At 52.5% G+C, this 10859-nt stretch overlaps 1 protein-coding gene across 2 annotated transcripts; it reads left to right on the top strand.

The window, feature by feature from the left end:
• The first annotated feature begins 1904 nt into the window (after positions 1–1904).
• EGR4 (early growth response 4) lies at positions 1905–4624 on the top strand. Of its 2 annotated transcripts, none has more exons than XM_014791422.2 (2): positions 1905–2227; positions 2654–4624. In XM_014791422.2, the coding sequence occupies exons 1-2, from the start codon at positions 2092–2094 to the stop codon at positions 3970–3972; spliced, it is 1455 nt and encodes a 484-aa protein (XP_014646908.2). In that variant the 5' UTR covers positions 1905–2091; the 3' UTR covers positions 3973–4624. The 2 variants fall into 2 exon arrangements, with proteins under 2 accessions (XP_014646908.2, XP_087292539.1); XM_087436413.1 differs by having other exon boundaries at positions 2657–4624.
• Positions 4625–10859: the final 6235 nt, after the last annotated feature.

A 10859-nucleotide genomic window follows, 5' to 3' on the forward strand; every position in this document is an offset into this window, starting at 1 on the left:
TCTAGGCACGAGGAGAAGATGGAGGCAAGTGTGTTAGCACATGTTTTGCAGGTGATCATGTGATGACATATTCTGTGGACACACCTGTAGGCTTGTTGTAGGGTGGGGGATGGGGCAGCTAAAGATGGAGATGGGTCTCAGGGTCCTGCTATAATAAAAACCAAAATCTACCTTCTGGCTCATAGTAGGCACTTAAGGAATGAATACTGAATGAATGAATATTGAGAAACTGAATGAATGGATGTTTGGATAATGGACATACGGTGAAAGGCTTGAGAATTTGCTGGGGTTTGGGCATTCTTGGCACTCTCTCTTGAAAAGGAGAGTATTGGTGGTCAAGGGAGGCTGGGAGACACACTGCCAGTCATACTGTTGCCCATCACCCCTGAATAGCTTTGTTCCCATTCTCAGGAAAGTAGAGAAGGAAGAGGGAACCCCCAGCCCTGCTGCCCTCCTCACCTGCCAGCACCCAGAGTCCCAAGAATTGATGCTCTTCATAAAGAAAAGCATGCTATCCTATGTATTTATTTAATCCCCTAATCTGGTTCCAGAAAGGAGTTAAGTGAGACACAAAAGAAAATGAAAAATTTTAAAAAAGGATGAAAAAATAAGACAAAGAGAAAACCACCGCAGGAGAGATGAGAGCAGGAGAGTAGGCAGGCTTCTTTCCTAAAGACATCCAATTATTCCAGGAAAACATATCCTGTGGATTCTCTGTGTGCTGCTGGGAACAACATCCCTAGAGTAAAAGTCAGTTATATGAAGGCAGAAAAAAGTCTACAGAAGCATCTCATATCCTGTGGGTGAGGGAGGAGGGCGCAAGAATCGGCCCTACTTCTCTGCAGGACAATTTGTCAGTTGTCTATGAAAATTTTACATACCCTTTGACCCAGAATTACACTGGAATTTATCCCACTCCTTACATGGAGTACTATACAGCCTTAGAAAAGAATGACCAAGCTCTTTATGTTTGGACATGGAGCAATCTCTCAGCTATTAAAAGTGGGAAAAAATTATATTGCAGGACAGTGTGTATGCTTGCATATTTATAATTTTTTCTGAAAGAATACACAAGAAACTTAGATGTGGCTACCTCAGGAGGTAGGTGAGGTAAGGAAAAGAGAGACTTTTACTTTTCAATTTAGAATATACCCTTCTGTACTAATTGGCTTTTTGTGTCACCGTTAGCAAGTATTATGGTCCTTTTTAAGTTAAATGTTATTTTTCCTAGAACAAACTAAAAAAACAAAGAAACTATAAGAAAATGAAAACACGTAAGTGTGAGCAAATAACAAAGCCAATAATCTCTACGGTTTAGTGAGTGCCCCTGTGCGGAGAACTTCATATGCTCTAACCCAATTATTCTTTATAGCAAATTTATTAAGTAAATATGCATATCTCCATTTCACAGGTCAGGAAACTGATGTTCAGGGACATTAAATGACACAGCTAGTAAGTGGCAGACAGAGGATTCGCACCGAGAACTGTGGAATCCCAAAACCCACGCGTGCTTTCCTCGCCGTCCTTTGGCCTCTGCCTCCGGGCGGGAAGTGCACTTACTGGACGTCCGACCCCACGCGACGCAGCGCCCGGGCCAGGCGCACCTGCGGCCCCGGCGCGCACCGGGCTCCACGCTCGGGGAGCGCGCGCACGCAGCGGCGCGGGCCCCGGCGGCGGCGACGACGTCACAGCCCGAGCTTTCCTTTTCGGGAGTCCCCGGCACACATCCTGTGTCCATGTTTGGGCATTTACGTCACGGCGGCAGTGCCGGGGCCTCCCGAAATGGCAGTGGCCCGGGGAGTCGGAAGCCCTGAGCCAGTGCCGCCGCTGCTATATAAGTGGGGGGGGCCGCGGGTTGGGGGAGCCCGGCTGCGACTTGGAGAGGCGAGGAACCGCCGCTGCAGGCTAGTCCCAGCGAGCAAGGGCTCCTCGGCCCCCCCACCCCTTTCCCAGAGGTGAGCGCCTGGAGCCAGGAGCCCGGGCGCCTGGTTCTACGAGGCGCGGGGCGCCCAGCTGCCGGCCTCCCCGCTACCTGCGCGTCCCCAAGCCCAGCGGGCGAGGCCCCCGGCGCCCCGCATCTGCTACCGCGCCATGCTCCACCTTAGCGAGTTTTCCAGCCCCGACGCGCTCCTGGTCAAGTCCACCGAGGGCTCTTGCTCCGAACCCAGCGCCGAACTGCCCCGGCTTCCCGCTAGAGACGCGCCCGCGGCCGCCGGCTACCCCGGAGGTAAGGAGCGCGGCCGGGGGTGTTCAGACGGCTGCGCAGCGCGGGGGCGCACGGTGCCGGAGAACACGCAGGGACTGGGACGCTGGAGCTGTGGGGGTAGGGGCGGTAGCAGGCTCAGGGGTCCTAGGGACGGTAGGAGGCTCAGAGGTCCTGGGGTGCGTACTCCCATTCCCACCCCCACTAGGCCACCAGCGCCTCCGCAGGAATCTGTGCGTGTATCAAGGCGTCCTGATGCTTGTGCACGTGTGTTTTGCGTGTGCATGTTTGTGTGTGCCTCTTGGGGCATATGCCGGCTCCGGCTGGATCAGAATGTGCAAAAGGCACTTTCTATGTATCAGTGCGCACCAAGGGCTTCTTGGGTATGGGCCGCGGACTCCGAGGCGAGCCCTTATATGTGCCCGGAGCTTATTCCTGCTCCCTCCTCAGCAGGCGACTTCTTGAGCTGGGCCTTGAGCAGCTGCGGCGCCGGGGGGGACTTAGCCGACTCCTGCTTCCTGGAGGGGCCTGCGCCCACGCCCCCTCCCAGCCTCAGCTACAGCGGTAGCTTCTTCATCCAGGCGGTACCCGAACACCCGCACGACCCGGAGGCACTCTTCAACCTCATGTCGGGCATCCTGGGCCTGGCACCTTTCCCTGGCCCTGAGGCGGCAGCATCCCGGTCTCCTTTGGACGCCTCATTTCCCACAGGCCCCGACGCTTTCCTGCCGGGTCCGCCAGACCTTTACTCTCCGGATCTGGGCGCTGCCGCCTTCCCAGAGGCGTTCTGGGAGACCTCCCCTTCGGTGGGCGCCCCTTCACAGTGCCTCTATGAACCTCAGCTCTCCCCACCCGACGTCAAGCCAGGCCTCCGGGCTCCTCCGGCCTCTCCAGCGCTGGACACTGCCTCGGCCTTCAAAGGTCCCTACGCCCCCTGGGAGCTACTCTCAGCCGGGGCCCCAGGGAGCTGTGGGTCACAGGGAGGCTTCCAGGCCGCCCCCGAGGCCCGTTTCCCCCCGATGGGGGCCAAGATCGAAGACCTGCTATCCATCAGCTGCCCCGCGGAGCTGCCGGCCGGGCCAGCCAACAGACTCTATCCCACGGGGGCCTACGACGCTTTTCCGTTGGCCCCGGGTGACTTAGGGGAAGGGGCCGAGGGCCTCCCGGGGCTCCTGACCCCTCCCAGTGGGGAGGGAGGGAGTAGCGGCGACGGCGGAGAGTTTCTGGCCGGTACGCAACCTCAGCTTTCCCCGCTGGGCCTCCGCAGCGCCGCGGCAGACTTCCCGAAACCTCTGGTGGCGGACATCGCTGGGAGCAGTGGCGTGCCTGAACCTCCTGGGCCGCCGCCGCCTGCCCCATTCCCCCCAGCCAAGGCGCGGCGCAAGGGGCGCCGGGGCGGCAAGTGCAGCGCACGCTGCTTCTGCCCGCGGCCACACGCCAAGGCCTTTGCTTGCCCGGTGGAGAGCTGTGTGCGCAGCTTTGCGCGCTCCGACGAGCTCAATCGCCACCTGCGCATCCACACAGGCCACAAGCCCTTCCAGTGCCGCATCTGCCTCCGCAACTTCAGCCGCAGCGACCACCTTACCACACACGTGCGCACCCACACGGGCGAGAAGCCGTTTGCCTGCGACGTGTGCGGCCGCCGCTTCGCGCGCAGCGATGAGAAGAAACGGCACAGCAAGGTGCACCTCAAGCAGAAGGCACGCGCCGAGGAGCGGCTCAAGGGCCTTGGCTTTTACTCGTTGGGCCTCTCCTTCGCCGCCCTGTGAAGGGTAAATGCGTTTGTAGATTGGGGCGCCGCCGCCGGGCGCGCACGAGAAGACCTGGCCCGCCCCCTCCTCTCCGCTCCTCTTCTCCGCACGCCCCGGGGCGGGCCTCTGGTCCTGCTTCCAGTTTCTTTGAAGAGCCCGCCGCACACGCCCCGTTCAGCACCAGCTCCGTGGACAGCTCCCGCGGTCTGGGCTCCGTCTCCCGCGACAGCCGCGCTTTCGGGGAAGTTCTCTCAGGCCACCCACTGAGTCGGCACTTCCTTGGGACTCAAGACAGTCTTTTGTAACTGGCGCACGTCCCACGCCCTCCCCTAGACCCCCCAGAGACAGGCTGGGGCAGCGCGGAGCCGGTCTCGCGCGGGATTTTGTACAGCAATGTCGTTTCCAGCAGCCATTGGTTGTAACGTTTTGCTTTGGGGTTATTTCCTTTTTGTTGTTGTTAATTTTTGTAAAGCAGACGCTACTCTCCAGCAGTTGACAAAACTGTTTATTTTTGCAATTAAAATTATTGTGCTAAAAGCTTACTGAATCTGCCATCCAAGCTCCTGACCCTTTTCCCCAACCACTCTCCCAGGAAAATATACGCCAGAAGAGAATGGAGACCTCACGCTTGTGGAGTCATTACATACCTACTGTCAGGCACTGTGGCACATAGTAGGCATTCAATAAATATGTACTGAATTAACGAATGAATTTAATCACAGCTGACCTAAGGGCTCAAGGTGTTTCTGGAACTTGAGAGTGGTTGACGGTTTAGGTGTTAATCATTGTGCATATCTTATCCTCCTTAATCCTCACAATCCTGAGTGCAGCAGGCATATACTACATTTCAAAGATGGGGAAGCCAAGTAGGTAACTTGCTGGGTAAACCAGCTAGGAACAGACCGGGTCAAACTGAGATCTTTCTGGCTCCAAAGCCAGTGCTTCTTTTCCAGCCCCAGAATGGTGACACCTCAGCTTCATATCACTGGAAAGGCTTCCTACTCAGGTAAAATAGGTTCGACAACTAGAGGGAGCCCCAGGCAGTAGCGACAGCAGCAGAAGACTGCAGTATTTCATTGCTGTTCGCGAACACCCAGAGTACTGGCTGTTCACAGAGGCTCCAGCTGGTGCCTATACATCTAAGAATCATATGCTGTCAGGGCCAAAAGGGACTCAGTATCCAGCTAGACCATTGACGAGCAGAGCCAAGCCCAGCGAGGAAAGGGTGCTTGCTGGAGGCTCACCTTAGTTGCTCTTCCCACAAAGGGTCTTCTCCAGGAAGTGGCAGCCCACTTACCATCCTGCCATGCACCTGCCACAGTCCCTTCTCCCTAGCTCTCCTTCCAGGTGAACCCTTCATGGCTTTGGGGCGGGTGGAGCTAGGAGGGTGGTGAGGAAAGTATGATCCTGTGAGTGGGGAATGGGTGAAACTTGACCCCCCTTTACTCCCTGAACTCCCAACCCAAAAGCTTTTACACTCTTTCTGGCCACCTTGGGCAGACCTCGGAGCATTAAAAGCCTGCTCTGCACCCCATTTCTCCTCCGCAACAACTCCTCTCTGCTAAGGAAAGGATAGGGCCTGTCTGGGGGCTTCATTCTTTTCTCTTCTGAGCTGAGCTGTTCTGAAATTAGGAGAGCCTTACAGCCCTATGATGCCAGATCAACCCAGCTTCCAATCCTCTGGCTTCTTCATCCCTTCACTCTCAGATGTGCTCCCTCTCCACCCCTGCAGTCTAGTTGACCAGAGACAAAATTGCCAAGTCAAAGAATTCCACCCGTTTCTCTCCCCAGGTGTTAAGTGCTATCACATTGGCTGAGTATCTTGTATCTAATAAACTAATTTGTGGTAAAGGATTTGGTATTACCTCTTCTAGGAGAGTTAACATTTTTAAAGAGTAGCCTGCAGAGGGCAGTGTTTAACCCTACAGAGAGACTCAAATGGTGGACTATCAGGCACTGTAATAGAGAAGTGGGAGATTCATGGAGACATAAGATAATGATGACTCTCATTATCTTACTATTTAAGCGACCACACCTTTCACTTATAGGCATGGACCACTTGACTTCACTTTCCATGTAGAATAGGTAAGGAAGAGCATAAAGGCCCAGATTTCAAGCAACCGGTCCCAAACCACACAACCTGAACAAAGGAAGAAGGCTGACAGGCTGTGGGTGGGTGGCATCTAACAACCTCCCCCTTGTCCCCTTCAGCAGTATTCCATCAAGTGCTATCAGCTCTATCGTGCCCCATCTTGTCCTCATACCCACCGAAGCCTAATATCACTGATGAGAAAACTGAACCCCAAAGAAGTGACTTAGTAGTGATGCTGGTACCAGAGTCCAGCCCGGTTCCAGAACTCCCGGCTGAGAAGTCCCCACTATTAGTCCCAAGGGAAACTGCTCCATTTACTGGGGCTTCCTTTAGGGATTCTGCGAGAAGAGAATGTTAGGCCAGAGACGGAAAGAATTAAAATCAAACAATCAGAAAATCAACCCAAACCTGGGAACCAAATATAACCAGGGACTAACAGAGAGCTTGTTTTCCTTACTTGCTCTTCTTTTTCATCTCGTCCTCAAAATGTGGGTGTTTTCCCAGACTCAGTTCTGAGCTCTCTCCTTCCCTATTTCAACACTCTCCTTTGAGAGCACGTACATTCCCAGGCTTTCAGCTATCACTGCTACATAGATGACATCTAAGTCAGCCAGCCCTGGTCTCCACCCCAGCTGCAGCCCCCTGGTTCTGACTAATGAACATCTCCATATGGGTGTCCCACCACCACTTCAAATAAAATCTGTTTAAAATCAAATCACCCTTCCATATACCCAATTTCTGCTAATGGCAGCCATCATTTGTTTGGTTCCCTAGACTTACCTAAATAACTACAGTTTTTCTGTGGGATTCACCTTTGACCCCTCCCTCCCCCACATCCAAGCTGTCACTCAGACCAGTTGGATCTTATTGAAGTTCTTCAAGGTCTTATCTATTCTCAATCATGATACATTGTTTCCTTTTTTGTATTGTAATTTTTAACTTGTGAGCTCATCTTCAGTGGGGATTTACCTGGGCAGTAATACTCTGTGGCCTGCGTAGAGGGTATGTTTCTTTTGAGCAGTTTTGTGTCTGCTTCTGCCAGGCATTCCAGGAGTATCAACTGATGGAGACCAATCTTTATGTTAATTTCTTGGCCTGGGGTTCCTGTACCATGCGGATGTTGTGAGTTCAAACTCTTAACTCAAGTAGTTATAAATTCTCAGAGGCAACTTCCCCTATTCCAACCAGGGCCTGGGTCCGCACAGACAAGCACTGTGTCTCCCTCCCCATATCTCCTGGGGTTAGTCACAGCACATCTCATGCTTACATCTCTTGGTCTCAGTTCCCTTGTTCTAGTCCATGTAGATTTTCTTTCCTTTCTTGCAAGCTCAGCTAAGCATTTCAGATGTCTGTTATAATTTGTGAATCATTCCATATATGCTGTAGCAAGAGGGTCTTTGGGTTATCTGTTCAACAATATTACTGAAAACTGAAGCCAGAAGATGTTGATTTCTCTATTAAAATATTTCCTGCATTTATCCTCTCTGTGCCCATTGCCAGCACCTCACTCATGCCACCCCCTCCATAGACACACACACCATGGCTATGAAAATCACGTACAATCACATCACAACATGTAGTTGGAAGGAGCTTATGAGAACATCCTGCCTGCCCCCGCATTGTATAGAGGAGGAAACTGGCCCAGGAGGTTTGGAGATTTTCTTTTTTTTTTAAAGATTTTTTTTTTTTTTAATTTTTTTCCCCCAAAGCCCCAGTAGATAGTTGTATGTCATAGTTGCACATCCTTCTAGTTGCTGTATGTGGGACGCGGCCTCAGCATGGCTGGAGAAGCAGTGCGTTGATGCGCGCCCGGGATCCAAAGCCGGGGCCCCAGCAGCGGAGCGCGCGCACTTAACCGCTAAGCCACAGGGCCGGCCCTGGAGATTTTCTTAAGAGCACACAGATGATGAGGGACTGAAGTGGGACTCGAAACTGGGCCTTCCAGTTCCAAGACCAGTGCATATCCATATATCCACTCATTGCACAAGTATTATTGAGTGCCTACCATATACTGGGCCATTGGTTCCCAACTTTTTTCCTTTCCAGTGTACTTGAGGAATTTGACATACACATCAGTAACAAAGGCTCACTCAGGTCCTGATTCTCAACCTGGAGAGACAGGGAAGAGGAATAAGAATCTTGATGAGGTAGGATATGGGTGAGAGTTTGACAAAGCAACCTAGAATGTCTGCTCTTTCCTCCCCCTACACCCCAAGCCCTGTGCCCTGTTGGAGACAAGCTTGCACTCTACCAAACCGCTCCCCGAGGCCCCTTTACCTCCATTCTCTCTCCCTCCATTCCACATTGCACAACACTACTGAAGGAATTTCCCTAAAATGTTATTCACAGTGTTTTATCCCAAACTGCTTCCACCTTCTTATAAAAAGTACATTGCAGTTAAAGCCCTCCCTCTGTGATCCAAATTCATCTTCCGCCTTCCTCTGTCGCCTCTCCCTTTGCTCTGTCCTCTCCCCTCCCCTCATGTATCATCCAAATTCTCCCTCCCTCGAGCTCCTTCAAGGGCAGAGGACTTGTTTGATCCACATGTGTGTCCACCATATCACCAACCCTACTGCCCAGCACACTTAAGTGCTCAATTATTGTGTTGGCCAAAAAAAGGCCTAAAGGCCTAAAAGAAGAAAAGAAAAGAGAAGGGGAAGAGGAAGGAAGGAAGGTAGTTGGAGAGCATGAAGCTGGGAAAGGATCAGGAGGGAGAGATGAGAAGAAGCAGGCCTGAGGCCCTGATCCAAGCCGTGGGGCCCCATGAGTGGGACCACACTTCTGGCTGGTCTGTGCCTGTCCTTGCTGAGCCCATGATTGTCTGCCTCAGCTCTGGGCCCCCAGATGTGTCTGTCACTCAGCATTCTCTCTTTTGGTTTCTGTGGCCCACATGGAGTGGGATTCAGTTTAACATTTTTAGAACTGTGGTTTCCATAACAACCAAGCAGGAACTGTTGTCTGTGAAATGTAGCATGGGCACACATGCGCACATGCATGCACGCATACACACATACATATATGCACATGTGTACACATACACAAATACATGCACACCCCAATACATACACACACATTCACTCACACATGCACACACTCATACGTGCACATGTGCACATCCATGTATACAATGGATTCACACATGCATACACTCACACTCACACGCACATATGTGCATGTGCAGATATACAGGTATGCAGCTGTATGCACACACATGCATACACACATGCACAAAAGCACACCTATACATACACAAGCATGCCCCAAATTGTTTTAGAATATTCACAGGAGGCAAAGAATGAGGACAGATAAACATCACTACAACAAAGGTAGAACCAAGACAACATATGGATATTTTTGGCTGTCTGCAAAAGCAGGTGGATTTAGGGAATGTGCATTTTGGTAGAAGAAGGCTCAGTAGGCTTAGTACAGCAAAGGGGTGGCAGGAGGGCACTGTGTTTATGCATAGACTTTGGAGTTTGGGGACTTGAGTTCAAATCCTGACTGTGCCATTTGTTGAGCGCTGAACTTTAGTTTCCCCATCTGTAAAGTGGGGATAATAATACTTACTCAAGAGGTTTATTAGGACGATTGAATGTATGCATAAAAACGATTAGTATAATGCTTGGCACTTGGTTAATAGGAGCTGTTATTGTTTAGGCCTTAGGAGAAGTGATTTCTCATTTGCTCAATCTGAGAAGACTTCCTGAAGAAGGAAAGAAATTCAGGGGCCAGGAGAAGGAAGAGAAGATGTGGGGAGGTGGGTAGTTTGACCTGACTGGCCACTGTTCGGCCTTAGTCCTTATTAAATTTGCCTTTTCCCAAAAGCCACCTGACAAGTCTACAAATTATCCTTCCTGATACCAAATGCCCAGTGCCTCTGCCCTAGCAGGAATAGGATGGGGTCAAGGAAAGTCCTCATCAGCCTGGGGCTGATGGGGCACCCTGGGGCTATGCTGGATTTCTACTCTGTCGCAGCCAGACTGCCGCTCATGGCCTTCGTCCTCGACCCTTCCCAAGCCTGTCTCTATGCTTTCACCCAAGTACTACCCCTAGCCTGAAATTCCATCTCCCCTTTTCCTGATCCCAAGCCCAGCTCAGCCCTGGGCTTGGTAATGGCAACACTCTGTCTGGTTTCTCAGGCCCCACTACAGCGCTGTGGACTTCCTCCACGCCTAGGACAGCTAACTTGTTCCTGCTTCAACACTGGATAGGCCTTAAACCAAGGGCGGCCCCCTCTGGGTGCTCCAGTCCCAGGAAACTGGGCTTCTCTTCTAACCAAGTTAGAGCTGAGCGCAGGAGCGGAGGAAGCAGAGCCGGAGACCACTGCCCCTTTCCTCCTCTAGGCCCAGGATGGGATTTGTGACGGGACATGTGCTCCTAGACGGCACCCTTAAGGGCAAGATTAGGTCCCAGGACACCACGGAGCCTGGCCGCAGCCACTCCCAGCTCCCCTGGTTCCCTACGGATGCCCAAAGGGGATTGACTCAAGCAGTCTTCACAGAGACCATGCATCTGACCCGAGGTCGCCAAGTGCACTACCCAGGCGTGCAGCCCAAGAGTAGTGCAGCGTGTCCGCCCTCTTCCTGACCCACAGAACCGCCCACCCAGGATTTGCCCCAAGTGGGAGCAGGCCCAAGACCGAATGGTAGGATTAGGGGGCAGAGGTTCGGATTAAAGGTGGGCAACAGAGGCCATAACCCGAGGTGCCCAAGGCAGGAGGAGTGCAATGGGCGGTGCCAGAAGCCGGGAAGACAGGGACCTAGGAGGAGCGCGGCCCGAGCGGTCCCTGCACCCCTAGGGCGGCGCCGCGGAC

This window comes from Ceratotherium simum, chromosome 11 (genome assembly GCF_057802395.1).
Source record: "Ceratotherium simum simum isolate JZ-2026a chromosome 11, ASM5780239v1, whole genome shotgun sequence".
Taxonomy (NCBI): Eukaryota; Metazoa; Chordata; class Mammalia; order Perissodactyla; family Rhinocerotidae; genus Ceratotherium; species Ceratotherium simum.

What these genes read in the sequence shown, in the direction of transcription:
- EGR4 (XM_014791422.2), top strand. Translation starts at nt 2,092, where the DNA reads ATGCTCCACCTTAGCGAGTTTTCCAGCCCCGACGCGCTCCTGGTCAAG. An exon ending in GGCCGCCGGCTACCCCGGAG is followed by an intron (nt 2,228 to 2,653) that starts GTAAGGAGCGCG and finishes CTCCCTCCTCAG; the next exon opens with CAGGCGACTTCTTGAGCTGG.